The sequence below is a fragment of the Sinocyclocheilus anshuiensis genome, unplaced genomic scaffold (assembly GCF_001515605.1).
Source record: "Sinocyclocheilus anshuiensis isolate Anshui unplaced genomic scaffold, SAMN03320099.WGS_v1.1 scaffold3580, whole genome shotgun sequence".
NCBI lineage: Eukaryota > Metazoa > Chordata > Actinopteri > Cypriniformes > Cyprinidae > Sinocyclocheilus > Sinocyclocheilus anshuiensis.
The window spans coordinates 26118-52544 of NW_015552866.1; the positions used below are offsets into that span (position 1 = coordinate 26118).

Below are 26427 nucleotides of genomic sequence, written 5' to 3' on the forward strand. Positions count from 1 at the left end.
CGTGTTTGCAGGGTAAAACCATCGGTCGATTTTTGCATTTGTCTGAACTCTGAACAAAACATCAGTTTTATTGAAAATGCTCATTCATTCTGACAGCAGGTGGAGCGTTTGGTAGAAATATTTTGTTTCCCCGGTAACAGCAGAACACAAAGCAGCGCAGCACCGGACTTTGAACATGCAGCGCTTATGTTTATTTAATGAAATCATAGCCTTTTGAAGTTTAATCGTCACATTCAGCCATATCGCAATTCTAGTCTTTCCGTCCCCAAATTTAAGACCTCTTGAAATCATAATTAAGACTTTCTTGTACAATTTAAAATTTTTAAGGCCTTAAATTTGATACAACTAAATGTAAGACCTTTTTTAAGACCCGCAGAAACCCTGGTATAGTATGACACCCAAGTTTCTCATTTGCAGGATAGATGAAACCCAGAAACTCAGAGCTGTCCCTTATGCTGAATGAACTGATCTGTATTGTTCAATGAGCCAATCTGTCCGAAAAGAACCAGTTCGCGGAAATGAATTGGACTTTGCATCACTAGTTCATGCCGTCATATAGTGAGATGCAGAGGCAGAGCCCAGAAATCACGTGAGCGTCACGCGTGATTCAGTATTTGTGTAGTAAACAAAACCGCGTTTTTATTTTCCGCGTTTTCGCAGAAACCATATTGTCCTAGAAATGTAACCACACTTCAGAACATTTCGGCTTGCCCTGTGTGTTGTTTGAATGAGTTGCAGGAGTGACCTCAGGTCACAGGGTCTCTCTTTCTCTCTCTGTAGCGTATGCGCCCAGATGCGTTCTCAGGTACCGAAATTTGGCACCGATTGATTTAACGTGAATCGGTACTCGGTAGTACCGACGCAATTCGGTCGGTACACTTAAAAGTACCGAGTTCAGTACCCAACCCTACCAATAACACTAATTTCTCATGCACAATAGAGCAAATTAATGTAGCACAAAAAATAACAACATAGCCATTATAAAAAGGATAGATTTACTTAGAATTAGTCACATAATTTGCAAAGAGTAATTCTTTGACAATGAATCATCATTTGAAAGGCAGAAGTCAATATATATTTACTATATACTTCACAGACACAACACTGACATCAAGTAAAGGAAATAAGGTACATTCAAGGTGTACAAAAAGACGTGACTGATGAAACTAATTCCAGGTTTCTCAGTTTCAGGTTTGAATCTAGATGGTTGATGGATTTGAGATTCTTTACTGACATGGTTTCAGACCAAATTAGGTTTTATCTACAGCAAAATAAACAGGTCATTCAGCTACGATGTTCATATCTACAGCAGTTCAAGCAATCAGTTCGGTTGTGAATGGAAAGCCTGGTGCACGTCAATGACTTACACTGTACTAGATGATTTAGGTTATTTGTGAGCTTAGTTCTACAGAACTATATTTAATACTAGTTTCAGAATATAGACATTTGCATTGCTTCCATGTAAAAGGATGCCTGTTTGAACCCAAAACAGCTGAAATGAACAAAAAAACTCTGCATTCGCAGGAAATGCCCATCGTTTTTTGTTGTTGATTGCATTTTGCTATAGAAAACCTTAAACTCGGTCGACAGAAACATTCTTTGGAGACAGTCAGAGAACAGTTAGGAAATATAATCAGCAGTTTAAATTACAGCTCAAATGGATTCTGCTACATATAAAGTGCTTCGGTTTTTATTTCCCTTGCCATCAGGGCTTTGATTTTTTAGCAGTATTGTCTTGTTCCTTTTGCCACACTGAGATTCAGATTCAAACTCGTGTTAAAGAATACTCAAACGTAATGAGCCCTACCGTCCCGTACTGACTTGCAGAGGTGCGTTCGACAAATCGGAAAGGAAATGGAGAGCGAGAAGAATGGCACTTGATGATGTCACCTCACACCTGACATGGGCTTGACGATATTCATGGTATGACTCGGAGGAGAAGGAGGAGGACAAGGGGAAGTTGCATTTAACGTCTCTCGTATCCGAGCCATCTGACTGATTGAAAATGGATTTCTTGGCTTTCCTAGCCCTTTCTCTGGGATGGAGCCAGGGACGCGTGTCCTGGTGTGCTTGTCCAGTGAAGGTGGTCCAACCTGGTCATGTCTCTAACTCTGCCCCGGCCAATGGAATGACAAACACGGTGATGTCATCACCTGAGCCAAGTCTCTCATTGGGCAGGCGCCAGCCTCGCTCCTTCAGGACTCCACGTGAGCGCATCAGGAGGTCTTGTGCTGCTGAAGTGTACCTTTAAAAGCATGACAAACATGGTTTCAGCATTTGAGCATTAAAGTAAATAAAAAATGACAACAGAGGGCCTTGGTGACGACAAACTGTACACTGACATCTACTGGTGTAACTACTACAACACACCCGATTCAGCAAATGATCATCCTAACTATAAATTGTTATATATACTAACATTCAAAAGTAAGTAATTTTTTCAAAAGTAATTTTTTAAAAGAAATTAATACTTTTTATCTAGTAAGGATGCATTAAATTGATCAAAAGTGACAGTAAAGACATTTATGTTACACAAGATTCCGATTTCATATAAATGAAAATATAAAACACATTTTATATTATTAGATACAATACAATAATATAATGCAATATAATTATGCAATATATATATATATATATATATATATATATAAACATTTCTGAATAAATAAATACAATTTTAGTCATCAAAGAATTCTGGGGGAAAAATGATGGTTTCCACAATAATATTATGCAGCACAACTGTTTTCAACATTGATAATAATAAATGTTTTTTAGCACAAAAACAGCATATTAGAATGATTTCAGAAGGATTGCGTGAAACTGATTCAGCTTTGCCATCACTTAAAATTACATTTTAAAATGTTAAATATTTAAATATTATAACAAAATATTAAATATTACAATAATATTTCACAATATTACTGTTTTTACTGTATTATGGATCAAATTAAAGCTGTATTGACAAGCATGAGAGACTTTAAAGACGAAAAAATCTACCGACCTTTTGAACGGTAGTGTAGTTACATTTTATTATTTGCATTTACAATATTTTTGTGAATGTGTGGGGGAAATGTGTGCTGTCCATTATGGCGAATTGAACTGATCTCCAGGAGATCTACCTGTGATCAGGTCAGTTACGATGGAAAGATCTAGCGCTTACCTCATGGGATCATTGGGCTCACGACCAGACAAGAAAGTCGATACTGCGTCGGCAACATCTCTGTCAGCTGTAACATCCCATAGTCCATCACTACCCATGATCAGGACATCATCAGACCCATGTTTGTGCTCAGAGATGTTGTACACCTTGACCTAGATATGAGAATGATAGTATATTATTTTGATGCTGTTATGCTTCATATGCCATATATTTTTTATTTACACAAAAACAGGTTTGAAATAACATGAAACTTTTTGGGTGAACTGTCCATTTAAATCAAGAAGTGACTCAATAACTAGTAGCTAAACGACTATTTGAATGAGTAAATAAATGACCTTGCATAAAATATATCCAGTAATATACTCACTTCTGGGCAGCAGGATAGGAAAGGTTTGATATGAATGTTGGAGTTGTACACTTTCAAGTCGTGATCCCCTAAACCACGCGTTACTCCAATAGTAGCCATGACTCGAGCCTAAGAGCACACAAACACACACACACTCACAGCTGGAGATTTATGTGCTGTTAGAGCAAAAAGGCTATTTTATATTCATACAAACTTTATCAAACGAGACATTATTCTGGCCTACAAGTGGCAGAACATTTTAGCAATTCCAATTTGCAACACCTCACTACTCCTGCTCTGTAATAAATAGCTGTGAAAACTGCAGAAAAAAAGCTTCAGACGCCTTCATTAGATTATATGTTAGGTCTGTAACAAATTTAACCGTTATGCAGCTTTAAATAAAATCCATTTACAGCACCTGGACCTTTTGAAATGAAAAAGAAGCAGAACTATTCGCTTACCTTTTTCCCCTCCCCATAAATCAGCGGGAACTTGAGATCGTCTTCTACAATTGTCTTATATGCCCTGAAATAATAACAGGTAATGGTTATGAATGTAATAAAACCAAAGACTTAAAAGTTTTATATACAGTATATGTAAATAAAATAACAATTTATGTTATAAAATTAAGCCTGCTTTAGAATTACCAGCCAGTCATTGTGTGGTCTCTAAAAAGCATCTTCTTGCCGAGTTCACTGTGTTGGATACGTCTGGGGAATTCAATATGTGTAAACTCATTCCCAAGCAGCTCCGGTTTGAGGAAGCCCTAGACAAAAACAGCACAAACGCGATGGAAGTGTAACAGTATTGAAGAGCTAATAGAAATGGAGCAGACATGATTAATGAATGAACAGGATTTAGAATGGAATGGAAATTATAGGACAATCACACCAGATGACGCACCAGGTACTGTAGCCGCTGTCTTTCACTTTCTGGTGTGAATTCATTGGACATTGGGATGACCTCACTGTTTCGGACAATTATGGCTCTGTGGGAAAATAACATTGGGAATTTTACAAGTGTTCCTAAGCCATTTATAAAACACTGGATGATACTGTAAATAGTAAGTTATATATACTATTTACAGTTCCATACAGTACCTAATGCAATTATTTTCTCATTTATTGATAAAATCCCCTAGATTATCATCATTGCTAACTGTCACAGTCATTGAGTCACTTGGCCAACATCTGCAAAATTAACATGGAACGTACTGCTGCAATAACAGTAAAACAGAAGAAGCATTGTCTCCTTAGAGGCATATGAATGGCATCTTTTCATTTCAAGCAACAACAATTTCCTCCATATTTCATTAGACAGACATTTCAATATTTACTGAGGCAATAATAATAATACTGTACAATGTCCTTCTATAACAAAAATACATTAAACTTTTATGATTTGCAAGTTCACAGTCTAAAATGGGCATCTTGGCAAGATTAGGTTCGACATTCAACTTTTTGATGCACATTTCTTTCTTTTATCTAAAATATAAAGGCCTCTTAGATTGCTAATATGTGACCCTGGACCACAAAAGCAGTCTTAAGTCGCTGGGGTATATTTGTAGCAATAGCCAAAAATACATTGTATGGGTCAAAATTATCGATTTTTCTTTTATGCCAAAAATCATTAGGATATTAAGTAAAGATCATGTTCCATGAAGATATTTTGTAAATTTCCTACCGTAAATATATTAAAACTTAATTTCTGATTGGTAATATGCATTGCTAAGAACTTCATTTGGACAACTTTAAAGGCGATTTTCTCAATATTTTGATTTTTTTGCACCCTCAGATTCCAGATTTTCAAATAGTTGTATCTCGGCCAAATATTGTCCTATCCTAACAAACCATACATCAATGGAAATCTTATTCAGCTTTCAGATGATGTATAAATCTCAATTTCGAAAAATTGACCCTTATGACTGGTTTTGTGGTCCAGGGTCACATATAACATGCACATTTATTCACTGTATCATTTAAGTCCTCCTACCTGCTGTCTCCAGCGTTTGCTACGTAGAGTTTCCCCAACAAGTGAATTGCAATCAGGGCACAACAGCCACCCGAGATGCTGAAAGATTCTTTCTCCTTTTCTATCAGGTCATCCTATAGAGTGGGACACAGACACAGATTCAGTTTTCTCTTCTATTTGCACACATCTGCACAACAGTCTGCAAAATCACAATATGAGTTCTGTGTATAATGCCCAGTCTTAACGTTTAAACATCTGTGCCAACAAATAAAATAAAACATTAATATATCACTGTTCAAATGGACAAATAAATAGACATATTTCGATTTTTTATTCATGTTTAAAATGTATACAATATACAAATAATACAATAATAACTTTAAACTGCATTTTTAAAAACACACAAAAAACATGACACGCTTTATAGAGGGGTGTCTTTAAATTCAGTCGAAAGTTCATTGGCTGCTGCCAAATGTAAAGTGTCCAATAGAATTTTTAAGCAAAGCGGCAAAGGGATAAAGAAAAATAGCTGGCAAATGCTTTATAATTATGCACTTGAAATGTTCCACTTAAAATTATTTGTTGCATCTACCAACATATCATCATGAATTAAATAAATTAAAAAATAATAAATAATTCAATAAATTGTTTAAAATATCCGTCAGTTTAAACAATGATTCATTTTTAAATTTACATGTCTTTTTGAATACATTGATCATTTATTTTATTTTTTAATGACACACTTAATGCATTATAGATGTTGCACTTTAAAATTATATATCAATTTATTATTTGTTACATCTAATAACATTTAAACATGAATTAAATAAATGGTTTCAAATTTATTTCCATTTGTATTTTTGAATAAACTGATCATTTCTTTATTTTATTTTTAATTTGCACACCTAGTCCTTCATAAAAAAGTCCACAGGCGTATCTTATCATTTACAGTTCTCACCATCTGTCTGAAGGCGGTCTCTACGATCCCCATCACCAGGCTCTCCACACTGATGTCTTTCTCCATGTGGAACCGCGGCTCATCCAGGAGCCCATCTTGCTTCTCTCCATCTAAGCAGGCCCCTTTCTTTGCCTCAGCCTGGAAGGGACTCCCATTCTTAGCCAGACAGATAGGTGGAGGACTGTTTTGATTTTCGAGAAGATGGGCCACATCACAAAGCCGATCGCGGATGATACATTGGAGAAGTTTGGATGCCATGAGAGCAGCACCAGAGCCGGCGTGTCCATCAAACACTCCCCAGAAGTGCATGGGAATGCCTGTGGTGTCCTGAAGGGATGAGAAAGAGGACAAGGTGTGTAATTTCTGCACCATTAGCAGCATGAAACAGAACTACAATAACAATTACTTTTTTTCCCCTCCTGTACACTATGTCATTGTTCAAATAATCAGGTCTTATGCAATTGGGTATATTATATTAAACATTTAATAATAATATAACAAATATAACAACAACAACAACAACAATAATATAAAAAAATCTATATATAATTTAATATAATACACCCACTTGGATAAGTTTGAGACGGGTCTACCTGAATGATTGATTGATCGATCGATCGATCGATTATTTATTAATTAATTTGTTTGTTTGTTAGTAAAAATTTATATAAACTATATAAAAATATAATATATATAAAATTTAATGAAATTATATAAATTATAATATAAGTAAATGTATGTAAATAAAAAACAAAACAAAATTAATTTAGTCAGAATACGTAAATGACTATCAGGTAGCCTATCCCAAACTTATGCAATTGGGTACATTATATAAATATAATATGTTATAATATAAAGAAATAATGTACATTAAAAATATATAAAATATATATACTTTTTTAATTTATCTATTCAGAATTACTTTGGAAAAGATGTGTTTTATTTTTATGCTTTTTAAGATGCTTCATAATGTTTTAGTTACAGTTTCTACCAGTAGGGGCTAATTGGATCATGCTAACCATCTGAACATTGACCTCTTGCTTCAAACTAACAGAGCAATGTTTCGAATGAGCCACAAAACCACAATGTTTACACTCTTTGGGAGCTCAAACTACCAGTGGCTTACTTATAGCTGTACTTTAGCTAGAATAGGAGAAAGTATTGTAAAAAAAAAAAATAAATAAATAAAAAATGTAATTCATTTAAAAAAGTATACGCTTCCCCTTTAATAATTTGCCATACCAAAAGGTAGTAGTTTTGAATAAACCAATCACACTAGCAGATTAGTCTGGGACATAGATCAGTTATACAATTTAGAAAAGTTTCAACAGAAAACTTCTGACACAATAGACCAATCAATATCAAGTATTTCAGAGAGCAATGTAAGATGGTACAATAACATGTAAAGCCTTTTCAAAACCACAGGGGGGCATCTGGACCCATTCCATAGTTTTTCTAGAAACACTCTCCAATCTCAATTTCCTGTCATTACTTGTTGACGAGATTAACTCAGAGAGCTTACTCAGCTTACACACTATGTCCTTCGAAAAAGAGTAGGGGTGTAACCCCGGCATCCTGGCCAAATTCGCCCATTGGCCTCTGACCATCATGGCCTCCTAACCATCCCTTATCTGCTGATTGGCTTCATCACTCTTTCTCCTCTCCACCAATAAAGCTGGTGTGTAGTGGGCGTTCTGGTGCAATATGGCTGCGGTCGCATCATCCAGGTGGATGCTGCACACTGGTGGTGGTTGAGGAGATTCCCCCCTTCTATGTAAAGCGCTTTGAGTGCCCAGAAATGCGCTATATAAATGTAAGGAATTATTACACTCGCTCAGTCATGTCAGATCAACAGCCAGCTGGGAAGGCCAGCGGCATCAGCAAACGGTTGTAGCTGGATCTCTGATTCTAAAGAGCAAGAGGTCCAAGTCAAGTGAATATGTGGCCTTGCTATCCTTTTATCTGCCATTTATTTGTCTGTATATAGACTCTTGCAGACAGGCAGCGCAGCAGATGATAGGATGATGTAATTGATTTAGAGCAGTTGAGAGGGGTATTAAGTGGGGGAGGGCAGTGAAGGGAAGAGAAGTGAGAGGTCAGCGTCCTGGTTAACAAACTCTCGTGAGTAAACACAGCTGGAGATTAACAGTCCATTTCTGATTGTTGGAAACTGCCTACAAATGAGATCTCGTCAATGAACTCAACTGTTTCTTGTACGCATCAATGAGATTAAATAGAAGCAAATAGCAACCATAAAGCAACATGATAATAAAACTCCTTGGCAACCATCCACAACACCCTAGCAACCATACGGCATCATGCTCAGAACACATTAGCAACACCCTGGCAGCCACCCACATACATTTTCTCCAATTAAATGTCAAAATCTAGTTCTATACCTTTTACGGTCAACAAAACAGACTACAGATCAACCATTGTCTCATTTTTAATCTATCCTATGCAATTTTACTAATACATTATATGAACATAAGTGAGAGGGCTCTTATTATGCCCTTTTACGAAGTCTTGATTTAGTTTTTTGGGGTGTACTAGAATAGGTTTTCATGCTCAATTGTTCCCAAAACGCAATATTTTTCACATATTTTATATTATTGCAGCACCTCTTTTCCCACTCTGTCTCAAACACCCTGTTTACTTCCTGTTTCGCTGAAGCTCCCCCTTCCAAAAAACGAAATGTGCTCTGATTGGTTAGCTGGCCCAGTGCGTTGTGATTGGCGAACCGCGTGTTCCGGAAATGTCACTCACAAGTGCGATGCACACGACCTGAAAAGTGAAACCAAAACATTTCGATCGCCATCTGGTGTCTGGCTGCAGCATAGGTCATAAACCCCGCCCTCTCCATGTAAACGAATGGGAAGTGAGCCGAACTAAATAATCAAATTACACAAATACATTTTTCCCAAAGATGGTTTCCATCATTTTAGGTAGTCTTTTTTACAGTCTATGGTCACACCCCTTACCATAACCATGAGTTTCATCCGCTCAGCTGTAAATATTAACAATGGTGTCAATTTTGCCATACTAATTCAGACGCTGACAATATTTACAAACAAGAGAATCGTGCAGAACCTTTGCAAGCATGGATTTTACAGTAAGTTTCAGACTGGTAACTGTCTATAGGAAAAGTGCAACGATAATATGTATTCAATGTAGTATTATTTAATTACAACAGTATGACATTAACAGCAGTAAAACAGTAGTTAAAAGTGTTAAAAATAAGTTTGTTCACCTTAGGAAGGCCAAACAATGGGGTTTTGGTGGAAAAAACAGCGCCTCTTTAACATGGCGACAATACGCTACTAAAGCAGCTCTTCTTCTTCATCTTCTCTAGCACGGCTCGACCAGGCCTCGCACCCTTTTTTGCGTATTCCGTTGGTGGGAATTATTCAAATGAGTGACATTGTGACTTCACAATATCCAGAAAGAAGCGCGTTGTAGTCTGACCGAGCCGTTTGTTGTAGTTCTTCAAAAGTATTTACTGTTAAAGAGAATATCTCTTAGAATGGATTTTAAGCTTTGTAACCTTGCAGATCTTTTTTCTTATTCTCAAACAGCAACATTACACACTAAAGTTTAAAAAAAGAGAAAACGTATAACTGGACCCCTTTAAGAGAGAGGAATGTAACAGGGAGAATTACATCAGACCGCACAATACCAAAGTCTTTGAACAGACGCCAAAATCCACCTTATTCAATTCGCAATGCAATATTATCTAAGAAGACGTTTTCCCACTTTTGCACTGGATTACATGTGTTATTATGGGATAAGACGGAGCGGACGTAAGGGTCAGACTGCGGATGAGGATCAGAGAGATCAGAGTCATAAGTCCAGGATAGGTGAAAACACTACTAGACCACATCACATGATCAAAACTCTCACACGGAAAAAAAGAAGTTTCACTTCAACATGCTCGCTGAGACACAAAGGTCTTTTGAATGTCAGCTTGTATTGGAAACTTCAGCTTTATTTATATAATTTTAGATCTGCAATTACGCAATGAAGCACACAGTGCTGTTCTATATTTTGATTTAGTTTTGAATAACTGAGTTTGGCAAGATAGCTATGAGCAGTGTACTAACCAAGAACCAGAACAAGTTTATTGGTGGATTGGTGCATTTCAGATGAACCACTACCAGCTTTTGTAGGCACCTGCTTTATTTTTGACTTCAAAAGGTAGTCAGTATACTTGCTGAAAGCTATTTTACCTTTCATAATGATCACCAAGGGGTTCGGTTCAGAACTGAATTTTGGTCAATTTCAAGAACTTTATTGTTCTGTAGTGTAGTTTCAAAACGGTAGGCTTTCCAATTATATCTGGATTTTCTTTACATTTAGATTAGATTTCATCAACAGATGCCTGAGCTCAATGGGATCTCCAGGATCAGTGAGTTCAGTGCTCCATCAGCAAGCTAAATCTTTCATAATCTTACCTGAGACAAGTTTTATCCAGTTCAACTGATCCACAACAGTTCCATTAAAAAGTAGATTAGGGATATTTTTTATTGATCTGTTTCAGTGGGTTCATAAATATTGATACCAAGAATTGAAGCGCAGTGAAGACCATTGATTTCAATGGAGTTTGGCTTTAGCAATATTTTCATGCAAACAACAGTCTACATCCTGCATTGGTCTTTTTCGGATGCTGTGTCAAAGACTTACAGTACTTACCCCACTGTCCTCCTGTAACATGGAGCTGCGCTGCTGCTTACTACTCATCTTCCTGATATACAGCAGCTCACAGGAAGCCTGGTCTTCATTCAGCATGCTCTTCCCAGCATTTATCACCCTGAAAGAGAGACCAAATCACTTATTTAAAAAAATGGTGAAATATTGAAATAAATATTTTCTATTTGAATATATTTTAAAATGTAATTTATTTCTTGGATGCAAAGCTGAATTTTCAGCATCATTACTCCAGTGTTGAATGTCACACGATCCTTCAGAAATCCTTCTAATATGTTGATTTGCTGCTGATTTGCTCCAGAAATATTTCTTATTATTATCAATGTTGAAAAAAGGTAATATTTTATGCGGAAACCATGATACTTTTTCAGGATTCTTTGATGAATAGAAAGTTCAAAACAACAGTATTTATTTTATATATATTATTTTCCATTATACTGAGTTGGAAACAGTCATCTTTAAACAGTCTAAATAATGCTACTGTATGGAGCTTTAAATTGTCAAGGATTTATTTGACCACACAAGAGAGGGAAAAGAGTATCCCAGAATGACACAGTAATCTGACCCACCAGGCAGAGCTGGTCTGGGCTAGCAAACCTGATCCATATACGAAAGCATACAGTGAGAGATTAATAGAGTTTATACTAGAGTGTAAAAGAACAAATGATGTCAGAGGTTCATGATCAGTGCTACACTGCAATTCTGCACAGTATAGGCTCATCATTTATAGTATAAAGAGTGTATGTTCTGTAATGGTGAGAAAAACATGTAAAGTTTGCCTTATCAGCTGCAAGCACAAAAAAAGTTGTTTATATGAATGGTTTCACATAGAGACCAGGTAATGTACGATGCAGTGAGTGACACAATGACCTTCGCTGTTTGCTGCAACCATGCGTCAAAAATAAACAGCTAAACAATTCCATTGTCATAGGGACACAATTTATAGTTTTATAGTTTATAATATTTATGTACTAGCAGGTTCTGTGTTCTATCAATAATTTGTAAAACTATTTACACACACACACACACACACACACACAAAAAGCCCTTGTCCCTCTTTGCAGGTGCAACTAATTGCGTTCACTTAAAACAATAACTTTCAGATATGACACCTATTATGCAGCTGAATAACATTTCTAGTATGACGGCAGTCTAACATGAAGAGAAACATAAAGCCATTATTTCCCAAATCTGGATTATAAAAAGCCATTCTCTTCCTAATCTGCTGAGAGCAGTAAGATGCTTCAGAGGCCACAGCCATGACCCAGCAGACCTGACCAGATATTTAGAAATGTTAGTGCTCAAACTTCAAAGGTTTGTGACTATTACTCAATATTTCTTCTACAAATGGTTCACTAAGCAGTTCAAAAGTCCAGACTGATTATTTAAGCTCTGACCATGGAAAATAATCAAAAGCGTTACCAGAAAGCAGGCCAGTCTTGGGTATACAACAGTACTTGTATCATATAAGTCGACACATCATCTAAATTAAAAATGTAAATGATTTTTAAACGATATAGCCACAATCAGCATAATTGTAATGTATAAACATTCATTTTTTGTAAAGCTGCTTTGAAACACTTTATCGTGAAAAGTGCTTTACAAATAAATGTGAACTGAATTATGCTACACATTTGTATACATGCTTTATGCTGTGGTTTAACGATTAGATTCAGCTGACAAAGTCCCATTACAAGCTCCTCTCAAAAGAGGAAGTCTCTCCTTGCAGCAAGTTCCTCCTTCTGACGTCACTTTACTTCTGCCACATTAGGTTTCAAAACAGTACAATTTCTTTAAATGTGTTTAAATCAAGTGAAGCACAACCGTATATGTACTGTAAAGGAAGCAGAACTAAAGTCATTGTCTATGGAAAATACAGAGTAGAGCAATGAGGTAAAGCCACAAAACTGAACCCTTTATTAGCAAGGCCCGTTACCCCAGTTGCGTTCTTACAGACCAAATATATAGCTTTTCTGAAGGATCCCCATTACTTACATTAAAAAAAGAGGGGCTAAAGTTTTTTTTTAACAAAGTTCTTGATCATTTCAGCATGATGTTAAGTTTGTGTAGCACACATTTAGTGCAAATTAATTTGTGAACCTGTCACAATCCCAAAAAAAAAATGCAAGGTTTGGAAACAAAATTAGTTGTATATTGCAAAAAAAAAAATTTTTTTTTTAAATATTTCTTAGAAACATAAGAAATATTTTTTTTTACTGAGTGATTAATTACATGGCATTTAAAAAAAAACAAAGCTAGTATGGTGTGTAAATTCCAAATGAGAACAATATCATGAGTCACATCATTGATCTGACACTCTCAGAAGAGTTTCAATAACGCAATGCATCTTCAGGCATATATACCACATATGTAAACATAATGTCTTCATTTAAAGACATTCAAAAGTCCATTTTATCAGTCCTAGATTTATAAAATGTACCCTGAGTTATCATAATCTATGTCACACAGGAAATGTGTGCTCACAACTATCCTTCCTCGTGCGATAAAAGCGGCTGTAGAGTATCCTTAATCAAAACCAATAACCACTTTCAGTGACTTTTTAAAAGAAAATTACTATGTGCATTATATAATTGTGTATAGTTTTATATTCACATTGCTGTGAGCTCAGGAGAGGGATGCAGCTTTAATATAATTCGAAAAACCTGATGAGCAATTCTTCACCTCCACCCACTGTGTTTAAGAATAGAGAATAAATGAAAACCTTTCTATGGCAGTGTGTATCTTGAATTGTGCCTGCTGACTTAGTTGTCAAGTAGATTAAAAAGCAAAGAAATAAAAGAGTATTCCATTATTTGGCTGATTAATATTGTTTGCACTGACCCATCCTTCAATAGCCACACAGAAATGTGCCACACAAACTGTTCAGGTCAAACTGAAATGATTGTTGAAGGGATTCTTTAATACAAAAAAGTGCATGTTTATAAAAACTGAAACATGAAAGGGAAAAAATTTACATAAACTAGTCTAACTCACTAATTGACTAGTTGTTGGGTGACTGAATGACTAGTATTGACCCATCCCCACAGAGAACCAGAGACTGTAATTTACTTGCAGTCATACATTTATTGACAGGAACTCATCTATTGTGGCGTGGGTGCTCGCTGGATCTGTTTAACTTTGCCAACTTGGCAACACCATGTTCATAGAAAGCCAATCTCCTTGAGCCACAGTGGATGACTCAGCAATATCTTATAAAGAATAAGTGTGTGTGTGTGTGTGTGTGTGATTAAGAGTAAAAAACAGGAGTTGAGCAATCTGAGATGTCTACAATGCTGCCTTTAATCTGAAGCCCACAATTTGTCTTTAAAGTCCCCATGGAATCAAAATTAAAGTTTTTTGGGTGTTAGTATCAATATGTTAGTCTTAAGGTTATCTATAAGGCAGTGTGCTCCAAAACAGTGACAAAATTTGCATTTAGAAGATATAAGCATTCAAAGCTTGTGGCTGGCATACCCTGTCAAATGCGGCTTTACGGAGCTCAACGGCTCTGAACGGCTTTAGCCCAAGCTGTGATATAAACGAACGCTATTGGCTATTTTAAAAAGGGGCAGGGCTGCTTGATATGTCCCGCCCTGTCTTCCTGTTTCAGTTAAAATGACGTCAACACATAGAGTAACGCTGCGTGTTTCTAAGCATTTCAGGGGACCTTTAAAGGTGCAGTAAGTTATTTCTGAGAAATGCTGTTGAAAGTGGATCGGACTGTGCATCAAAACACACTTCTAACCAATCACCAGTAAGGGGCATGTCCACTCATGATAGGGGAGTTGCCTGTGCTGCATAGCATGTTTGTGAATTTGGGGGCAATTAAGATAGAGATGTGATCCTTTTGGGTAGGGGTGCGTTTGTTTTGTGATTTCAAATATCAGCAGCATTTCTCAAAAATCACATACTACGCCTTTAAGATTCTGTCAGAATTTAAAAGGGATGGTTTGCTCTCATATACAAACCTGTATGAATTTCTTTCTTTTCGGGAACTAAAAAAGGACAAATTTGTAAGAAATTTTGCTGTCTGCAATTACAATGAAACTTTAAAAAAAAAGTGCAATAGCACTATAAAGGTATTATAAAATATTCTTGTGTGCTGTAGTCTTATGAAGCCTCACAATAGCATGTGTGAGAGAAACAGACATTTAAATCATTATTCGCTGGAAATAGTCCTTATTTGGACTATTTTGAATCCAAAGAATCAGTTGATTCAGTTTACAAAACCATTTTGAATGATTAATTTATGAATCTAACTGATCTGACTCTCGACTCCCTGATTCAGTGATATCTGGTTAACATTATCAATAGACTATAGTCAGTATGGCGCCATATTTTAATTTTTGACAGGAATGAAAACGAGGCTGTGAGTGATAGAACTCCAGTGCATTCAATGGATTGTACTGTTATTTTTAGGCCTTTCTGAGAAAGCTTTCAGTAGAAAAATACTCCATAAACTGTTTTGAAAGTTGTGAGTTGTTAAAATTACATGATCTAGGACCTTTGTATAGTGCGTGCCATTGTAAAAACTGCCTCACAGCCATGCTTTCATCCATATTAAATTCAATAAGGCATCTAACCTGATTAAAGTCTATGAAGATTGTATTCTGGAGTATTTGGTCTGTCTTCAAAACATATCACACAAGATATATAGAACACTTCCAAGATACTTTTATGGTGCTTTTGCATATTCTGGAAGCTTTAGTTCTCAATTAATTGGAATTGCATGGAAAACAGCAAGTATAGTTTTCTTGTGTTTTTCTAGTTGCATATTTTATTCTGAAATACATCACATTAGAACTAAAAGTGACTGTGAAGACTGTTTCATGTTGACTTGAACTTGCTGCTCAAAATTATCACAATCAATGTGAGCTAAAACCTTTTGTTTATAAGTTTACCTTTGTTTGCTAGCGTGTTTATGTTAGGGTGACCATACTTGCCATTTTCCCAGGACGCGTCCTGGCCAGGATTTCTATATTGCCTAAAATATCTAGGTTTTGGCTTTGTTTGCGTGTGCAGACCGATCGGTGTATGACATCAAAATACCTCGAGAGCATTTTGAAAGCATAAGGAACTGTCTGTATGGTATTTTGATGTCATACACCGATCGGTCTGCACACGCAAACAAAGCCAAAACCTAGATATTTTAGGCAATATAGAAATCCTGGCCAGGACGCGTCCTGGGAAAATGGCACGTATGGTCACCCTAGTGTATGTGAGCACATGCTAAAGCTACCAGCTACAAAGTCTGTTTGTTTCGACACTTGAGAGAATGCACTCAGTTTCAATTGCTGTCATCACACGCCCTCAAACAAAGTTCTCCTCTTGTACTGTGGTTAATAATAGATGAAATAACCAGAGGCTAACCAGGCTTATTTCAGTATCAGGGTCTGTTCTCACCCAGTCTCTCTTTCTTCAGCTAGCTCTTCCTCACACTGGGCTCAGAGAAGGTCTATGTCACATAAATATTACAATTTTCCCAAACAACCTAACATTATATTCATTAATTTGATGGTATGACTCAAAGACTGCTTCATCATCCTGGCTTTGATCTTGGCCACTGTTTGCAAGTATAGCCTTGATCTTCACTCAACAGACCACACCCGATGAAAGTCAGGGTTCCTATCCCTTTTGACTGTGACTTTTCCTGTTGCCTGTATTTACTGCATTAAAAAAAAAATGTTGTTTTATAAAAAAAGTTTTCTTCTGAGATTACAACTTGAGTCCTTTATCACCCATTATTCACCTGTATCAATGTGACGTTACTGAAATATTTTTGCTCATATTTTAAATAAATAGTTCTTTTTAATTATTAATATTTAATATTACTTTGTAATATTTAAATTTTTTATTGAAAAATATTATATTGTTAAAGAGACTAAAATATATCTAAAACTCTAAATCTAAAATGTATTATAAAATCTTATTAAGTTATTATTATATTAAGTAGATAGCAAACATAAACATACAGTGCATAGGTAACATTCACAATCAATTATTTTGATCAACACCAGTTTGCTTCCACCTAAATTTTCTTCTTCTTATTATTATTTTAATTCCCCAACTAGGAAAGTCATAAGTCCTAAGATTTTGTTTGGAAATGACACCATTAGGTTCACTTTACTCCTAAATACCATCATTTGGACATGACTTGAATGCACCAATAATATAGGGCTTTAGCGCCCTAGTGCATCACTGGAACCCGGGACAATGTTCCCAGTAATGCACAATGACTAAAGAAATTCCCATTCATTTTTAAGATTTTTAAAGACTCTAGTAGGCCAGGAAATCAGGCATTTGCAGGTTTTTAAAACTGTATGTTGTCTCAGCTGCACAGGCAGTGGTGTGGTACATTGTACATCCTGTACTGTGGTAAAGATACATTCAACGAGTGCTACAGTATCCTACGTATAAACGATGCGTATGACCTGACGTGCACCATTTTCATGTTTAAAATTAGTTCAGTAAACTGTAAGCTACGTCATCAGTGCAGGTATCACGCTTTCCAGCGAAAACTGACTCTAGAGCGCTTGGAGGAGGAGGAGGATGATGATGATGATGAGCCTTTGCCCTTGGTTAGGCGTGACATATAACCTTCCTCACCAATGACGTCACTCCAACCGTATCGTTTTTAACCAACAATTCATTTATTATGCGCATCTAAGACAAAAATACACGACTCACTCGGCGTAACCCGTTCGCCAGGGCAGCCTGCTGTCTCTCTTGAGCGTGATGACCGGTCTGGACGCGTGCTCGGTGGAGTAGTGCAGCAGCTCGGGTGTCAGGTCCAGAAATTCGGGTCGGCTGTAGGGGAAGCGCGGCGGCAGCCCGTCCGTGCCGCCGTTCTGCGCGGATCCGTGCTGCTGCGGATGATGGTGGTGGCCGTGCGGGATAATTCCGCCCACCAGTGAGGACATGGCATTTTTAACTTTGCTTATCATCGCAATAAAATATGTGACATCAGCGGCGCGCGAGCAACGGTAATCTTAACGATATAACGCTATACGAGCCACGCGGCAAAAACAAAACGCACAAAAGCGTACAGCAGCTCAGTCGCGATGCAGGAAGCGATTGACCCCATGTGACGATTTGACAGAGTGCTTTCCTCATCGAAAAAAATCCTCTCCCTGCAGAGTGTGTATCATCACCCGAGAGGCTTATATCCGCCTATAGCACGGAAGATGTGAGTGCTGTATACTAGACTAGAGCACTCTCAGCCGACCAGCCAGTGAACGTACACTGCGGCCACAGAATTATACGATGACTTTCAGGGGGGCCGACTATTTTTTATTTTAAGCAATTTTGTATTTTCAATGAAATTAATAATAATAATAATAATAATAAGGGTTCATCTACCAATTGTCATTAGCGCAGTATAAATTATTAATTTAAAACATGAATAAAAAATTGTTTTCATTCATAAAATAAAATTGCATTAATGAAAACATGCAAAAACATTTTAGTTATTGTGATATATATACATACATACAATAAAAATGTTTTACATGTTTTTATTCATATGTATATTATTAATATTTAATATAATAATATAATGTAATGTAATATAATATTAATATAAATTCGTATTTATTAATTATGGAATTTATTAGTGAAATTTTTATTTTAAATTGATTTCGTCCTTTAAATGAGAATAATAATAATAATAAAATGTAAATTTAAGGTTAATTTCAAGACGAAATCTGTCAAGGTTCTCACAGTTGTCATTAGCACAGTATAATTAATAATTTAGAACATGAATAAAAAAAAAGTCATTAATAAAAAATATGTAAAACATTTTTGTTATTGTAATATACATATATAATAATATACTTCAATTTATTGTAATAGTTCAAGTTTATTTGTACAGCGCTTTTCACGATACAAATCATTGCAAAGCAGCTTTACAGCAAATTAAGTTTCTACAATATTTAGTGGTAGCTTATCAGTGGTGACTCAGTTAATGTACATATGGCAGAAATGTATGGAAAAATCAATTAAAGACGTAATCAAACAGACGATGAACACTATTAACAGCAATTATTATATGATGCAATCAAACTTATAGCAAAATGTGGTAGTTCTGTATGTTGTTTCAGGGTTGGCATCATCTGAGGTCCTCTGAGGGGTTGGCATCATCTCTTCTCAGGTGTTCTGGGTCCAGACTGAAGCTTGTGTAAATCCTAGTTACATCCCGTGGCAAAAACAGAGAAACAAATAGAGACATACTTAGCGTAGCTGCTGTTCAATATACATATAATATATAACTTGTATATAATATATAACTCACAATGGAAGTGGCTGTTTACTGGGTGAGTAAATGACAGATTTTATTTATTTAAAGGGATAGTTTAGTGAACTATCCTTTTAAGACAGAATACAGGATACACTCTCTGTTGTTATAATAATAACAGGCTATAAAACTTAGGTTTACATCTTTAAATTGTGTAAAAGTTGAAAACTGGCTAACACACATTTACATTTACAGAAATGTTGATTAATGTGTGTTATCCTTATAAATAAAGAAAAAGAAAAAAAGAAAAGTATGTGTGCTAATAAAGGAAAGGTGTACCTTTGTAAGGGACTGGATTTAAGATTTTAATTTATGACAATACCAACAGGCTAAATAAATGACAGACAGGTAGATAGATAAATAGACATATGGATGGATGGATGGATAGATAGATAGAAATTGCAAATAAAAAAATGAAAGGCCTACAATGAAAGCAGCTTTTTTTCAGGGTGAGTAAACGATGACACACACACATATATATATATATATATATTTATTTAAAAAATTTTTAGTGAACTGTACTTTTAAGCAAAATACAGGATACACTCCCTTGGATGTGGATATCAAATGTGACACATTAGCATGTGATTTTGCATCATTAAAACATCTTTGTAGTCAAATGTGTCTTTGACAAGCTCTCTGGGAGTCCAGTGTTTCCCATGAGATGCCTTGAAGTGAAATGACGCACTAATAACTATATTTGAAAACCTGTGGCTTTGTTTTCTCAGTGACACAGTCCGAGACAAGAGAAATATGCTAAATCAAAGATGCTTTCAGATGCTTGCTATTCTCTGAGAACCTTGATGTGCTTCTTCTGAAGGATTCTCTCTGCTCTTCTCTATCTTCTGAGACCATGAAGCATCCATGTCTCAGACATACAGCCTGTCCTGTTGTTTAATGTGGCACTGGTAAACATTTCAAATACCATGTCTGATACTTTCATCATCAAAGTATGTCAAGGTTTGCCACACTGGTTCTCTTTCATTTCAGACTCGAAGCTTGATAGAGGCTAAACCGTACTGTGTCATAAACCACGGGCTTCCTGCCTGCATGCAGCCTCTAGATCTCGATTTTAGATCAAGATTTTAATTTATGACAATAATAACAGGCTAAATAGATATAAATAGATAGATAGAAAGAGATAGATAGATAGACAGATAGACAGACAGACAGACAGACAGATAAATAAATAAATATGTGACCCTGGACCACAAAACCAGTCTTAAGTCACTTGGGTATATTTATGTATATTATGTAGGTATATGTAGCAATAGCCAAAAAAACACTGTATGGGTCAAAATGTTCATTTTTTCTTTTATGCCAAAAATCATTAGGATATTAAGTAAAGATCATGTTCCATGAAGATATTTTGTAAATGTCCTACCGTAAATATATCAAAACTTAATTTTTGATTAGTAATATGCATTGCTAAGAACTTCATTTGGACAACTTTAAAGGCGATTTTCTCAATATTTTGATTTGTTTGCACCCTCAGATTCCAAATTTTCAAATAGTTGTATCTCAGCCAAATATTGTCCTATCCTAACAAACCATACATCAATGGAAAGATTATTTATTCAGCTTTCAGATGTATACATCTTATGACCTTATGACTAGTTTTGTGGTCCAGGGTCACATATTCTCTAGTATATAATAATAATAATTATTATTTTCTCTCTCCATCCATTCTCTATCACTATGAGTTCTCTCGGTTTCTCTTAACACACAAATGAAGCAGCTACTTGAAAACAATGATCTTTGAGTGTTATCATCATTATTATCATTGCATTGATTGCCCATAAGAGTAATTTACATTTAGTTGCCAAGCAGGCATCTTAATTCAAGCTGACTATGCCGAGAGCGGCTCAACCAGCTCTTCATAGTCATAGCACATACACTTATGTATATCTGTGTTCATTCATCACATTAGTTTGGGCCCAGTAAGTGCTGCATAGGATGCAAAATGAATGTGGACATTGAAGGAATAGTTCACATAAACACAAAGATTCTTTTTCAATTTTATCATCACACAAAGTGCTTTTACAAAACTTCAGAAGACTTACTAGTCTTACTCATGCAATATATTACACTACGTTTATGGTGTTGTTTGATAGTTTTGTGCTTTATAAGATATCTAGCTCTTAAACTAGGTCAGGGGTGTCAAACTCAATTCCTGGAGGGCCGGAGCCCTGCAGAGTTTTGTTCCATCCCTGTACCAACACACATACCATGTAGTTTTCAAATAAGCCTGAAGGGCTTGATTAGTTGTATCAGGTGTGTTTAATTAGGGTTGAACCTAAACTATGGCTGCATCTGAAAACTTAGACAGCTGACGTATGAGGCAATGACTTTGCAGGCAGCGTTTTTGCATGAAGGCACCTCATGAAACTGATTTCGGACAGGCTTCTGAGGCAGAGTAATGGTTTAATGATCTACAGCAAAATATAGAGAGCTTTGGTGATAACTAAGTGAATATTTAATTACTGCAATATTAATTTCTCGCTAGAAATGACATCAAAAGTGGAAAACGTTGATCAAAAACGTACATTTACACACAAACTGACCACCGACCGCAACTTTCAGACGCCATCTTTATTTTTTAGCTTAACTGTCACAGAATGGAATGCACAGGACTGTGGGATATCAAAGGCAGCGACGGATACAACTATGCTGCCTTCAAAAATCGGCCAGATAAAGGCATCTCAGGAGACAGGAACTGAAGCTAACATTGAATTCGGACGTGCCTTGATGCCTTCCTACCTTGGAATGCGTCCGAAGAAGGCAGCATTTTTCAGTTTTCGGATGCAGCCTATGCAGGGCTTTGGCCCTCCAGCAACTGAATTTGACACCCCTGATCTAGGTCATGTATAGAGTTTATCATACGTAATAAACATTGTAGGCCTCAAATTAATCAACAACGTTTTTTGGTAACATTTTCACTAAAGGATTGTTTCTCGCTTCTTTGATTTTGGATCAGTTTTTGAGTTCATATTACAGAATTTTGCACAAAGCATCGCAAAATTTCTTTAATAAAATATAATGAAATAAAAATTGAATGTTTAATTAAATTTAATTAAAATACACATTTTCTACAACAAACCGAAATAAATGTAAAAGATGATGAAAATGATGAGACTGTTGCCGATTGTAATTTTGGATACAGCTTAAAAGACCTCTGAGGTGGGATTTTTATTTTTTTTGATGTATACATTTTATGTCAGATTATAATTTATCAAACCGTTCTCACTCCAGAAATGACTAAAAATATATTGTGTTTCAGTATACGTAAAGGTTAGAGTTACTATATGAAAATGACACCTTGGCCTTAAATACACAGTGTATTTCCACACACCCTCATAAAAATGTAGTACACTAGCATACTTAAAAAAAAAAGTACTTATAAAAACAATTATGCTTAAGTGTGAACTCAGTGTAATTAACTGCATGTTATTTGCAATTAAATGAAAATGTATAGTAAAAAATAATTAAATGCAATTTAAAAAAAACCTACTTAAATAGGACTTATATAGTATATCTTTATATGTAATTTAATAATTACTTCTATAATCTTGGTTACTACCAAATGTACTGCAAGCATTCATGGTAAACTAAAATATACTTTGATGTCATTTCTATTGAAAATTGAACACATAAAAAAAAAAAAAAACCCTATGGGTTTTGTGCTTTCTGCCTGTTCTAAAAGGCACTTTCCAAGAAAAGGGTGAATGATGCATGAAATTAGTGAAAGGAGCTGCCTATTCTTCATAAAATGTTGATCGACCACTTCAGGAGGTCTAATTTAATATTATATAACCTCCATTCAATTTACATGAAATTTGCAATATTTCAAACATTGTTTCATTTGGTATATATATATATATATATATATATATATATATATATATATATAAATATATATATTTTAATTAACTGCATGTTATTTGCAATTAAATGAAAATGTATAGTAAAAAATCATTAAATGCAATTTAAAAAAAACCTACTTAAATAGGACTTATATAGTATATCTTTATATGTAATTTAATAATTACTTCTATAATCTTGGTTACTACCAAATGTACTGCAAGCATTCATGGTAAACTAAAATATACTTTGATGTCATTTCTATTGAAAATTGAACACATTTGTAATGATGAAGTTGGAATTTCGTACATTTAAAATATATTAACGTTAAATATATTATCAAAGAACACTATACTTTACATGTGGCTAGTACAGTATGTTAATAAACACATAAAAATAAGTGTACTTCTTTGAAGCTTGACAAAAGATTATTAAAACATCATTATTTAACTATACTTTAAAGTAAAAAACTGTACTTTTTAAAAGTGTACCTGAGAGTGTTATATGTGACATTGTCATGAAAGTGTACTCTCTTTAAATACTATGCATATTATCTGCAAATACATTTTACAAATACATTTTGCAAATAGATTTGAAGATCACTACAAGTGCACATTCAATAGCACACTTTTTTTCACAAGGGCACTCAAAAATATTACTGCATTCAGCCTTCGACACACAATTACTATATGTCTAAACTCAGTGAGCCTTAACCTTTAAGAAAGCAACAGCAGTGTGATTGACTGCTTGGTCTATAAAGGTATCTCAGGAAATATATAGCATACATTTGATCTTAGAGGCTTAAGTTTCATCCTTAAGCAAATGACTTAATGAACCAGAAGTGCTGGCTCCCAAATAAATAAGAACAAATGTGAGCACAGTCCTTATCCTCACCATAACGCAGATGTGATTCTTTAGTCATCGCCGAGCCACTTGTCACTAGTTCTCATGTGCCTTTCACTAACAGTTTTGTGACCCATTTGAATTCAGAATTTGTGCAAATGACCCAGTGCATGTCATCGCGCACATTCACATATTTTATTTCACAATCATGTCATGCATTGCACTAACCTGGATATAGTGGTGCTCTGCTTCAATTTTGTTTGGATGCACTGCCATCAATTCTTTGAGAATATTACACAGCCAGTGAAGATGAAGCACCTTCAGTGCAAAGGTTATATAACGCAGTCCCACAGACACACATCCATCACTGATAATGAGGACAGATTACTCCACAATTCAGCTCCTTCATGTTCTTCATCTTCTATGTGCTACACCACCACAGCTGAGGATGCTTATATTGTTTCTAGTTTTAGATCAGTTTGCTTATTAATTTCATATAGCACATATAGCACAAAACATCAGTGCTGTTCATCTAAGCATAAGGGCTTCAAATGTTGGTAGTTTTCTAAATCACATCATCATTTTACATAGCTAACATGTTAATCTGTTTGGGTGAATCAAGAAAAGAAACCCACTAGGAACATGTTTTGTTTATATTTCACTATAAAATATAAACTGAAGCATATTTTAGGACCATAATTTTTGTTTTGTTTTACATTAGTGTATAGTACATTCTTCCCTCATATCCCACTCTGCTTCAATTATCATTACCGCAATGAAAAAAAAAAAAAAACTTATGTGAAACAAAAATATAAAATGAATTCCTTAATTTATTACATGGTATTATTGTTTTACTCCTAATTTCTCATTATCATAATGCAAAAAATAAATAAATAAAATTAAATAATAAAACCATTCCGTTATGTGCAACAAGAATATACAATGCTTCTTCCCTCATATCCCACTCTGCTTCAATTATCATTACCGTATATGTTATGTGAAACAAAAATATAAAATGAATTCCTTAATTTATTACATGGTATTATTGTTTTACTCCTAATTTCTCATTATCATAATGCAAAAAATAAATAAATAAAATTAAATAATAAAACCATTCCGTTATGTGCAACAAGAATATACAATGCATTGTATTTATTGTATTTAATTATTTATTTATTTATGTGAATAATAATATATTTTATTTTACTTTATTTCAATAACAAGATTCACCTTTGAGAACAATGGGATTTGCAAACAGAGACGTTACGGTAATGAGAATGTGTTTAATTGTCATTAGAAATAATGTTAAAGCAAAAATCTAAATGGTCATGAAATAGAACTTATTTATTTTATGCAGAATATATATTTAGTCTTTTCATTTTTGGGGTAAAATGATTACCCATTGGATGTTGACTTCATGACTACATTTGGGTCATGAAATGATCTGATTTATTTGTCTGTTTTAAAAAAATGTATATTTGTAAAAGTTCTTAAAATGGACCAACATTACAAAAGGCAACAACAACAAAAAGCATTGACCGGGTTGTGCAGGGCACGGCCCGTCAGCGGGAGGGTTTGTTTATGATGCTAGTAGAGTGTCTGGTCATTAAAGGTGAGCACTAATGTACTGTGCATCATCCCTGAGCCAAAGAAATCACTGACCTCATTGATTATTCTTCCCATCTGCTTCTTATGGAAGTGGGAAGCCAGAGCAATCTGACGAAGTTATAATAGTACTGGAATTACCATATGGAACCAATATCAATAGCAATATCAAACTCAGTAGCAATAAAGCTTTTCAGTGCAAATCAAGCTGGAACTGATTGAACAAAGTGAATCAGGAATGATTAATGATTGAAGTTCTGTGCAATTTGGGGTTCATTAACAAATGTGTTTTCGATTACTCAATCTGTATTCATTCAGTGGACGTATGAAATCAGTTTCCCTCAGGTTGTTTTAAACCACACTTAAAATGTCTTAATGTCATTGCATTATACACAAAATATCAAATGAAGTGGCGTTTAGTAAATGATTAATTACTGAACCATTTAAAAAAAAAAATTATTTTCACCATTTTTGTTATTATTTTTGGAGTAAGACAAACCAAATTGTAGCTCTAAGATAAAATATGTAAGTATGAAATAAAAATTTAAATAAAATATGTAAATAGTAAATATTTGTCATTCCTGTTATTCAGTAGTCTTCTATTCTTTAAAAATTAATGTGCTTGTGTTTTCTTTTGGAATTATTAAATAAATATAAATATAAATAATAATAATAATAATAAT

At 35.0% G+C, this 26427-nt stretch overlaps 1 protein-coding gene across 1 annotated transcript; it reads right to left on the reverse strand.

Moving 5' to 3' along the window:
- Positions 1 to 1016: 1016 nt before the first annotated feature.
- Positions 1017 to 18296, reverse strand: LOC107668166 (protein phosphatase 1H-like). Its single transcript, XM_016459965.1, has 10 exons — positions 17830 to 18296; positions 11128 to 11245; positions 6439 to 6765; positions 5502 to 5614; positions 4413 to 4497; positions 4157 to 4275; positions 3971 to 4034; positions 3531 to 3638; positions 3164 to 3315; positions 1017 to 2245 (listed from the first exon to the last, which is right to left on the reverse strand). The coding sequence occupies exons 1-10, from the start codon at positions 18084 to 18086 to the stop codon at positions 2098 to 2100; spliced, it is 1491 nt and encodes a 496-aa protein (XP_016315451.1). The 5' UTR covers positions 18087 to 18296; the 3' UTR covers positions 1017 to 2097.
- Between the last annotated feature and the right edge of the window lie 8131 nt (positions 18297 to 26427).

Excerpts from the sequence above, each read along its gene's own strand:
- LOC107668166 (XM_016459965.1), bottom strand. The coding sequence starts at position 18,086 with ATGATAAGCAAAGTTAAAAATGCCATGTCCTCACTGGTGGGCGGAATT. Across the intron at positions 3,639-3,970 it reads TTTATGGGGAGGGGAAAAAG|GCTCGAGTCATGGCTACTAT; the intron begins GTAAGCGAATAG and ends GTGTGCTCTTAG. Across the intron at positions 2,246-3,163 it reads GAGCCCAATGATCCCATGAG|GTACACTTCAGCAGCACAAG; the intron begins GTAAGCGCTAGA and ends ATGCTTTTAAAG.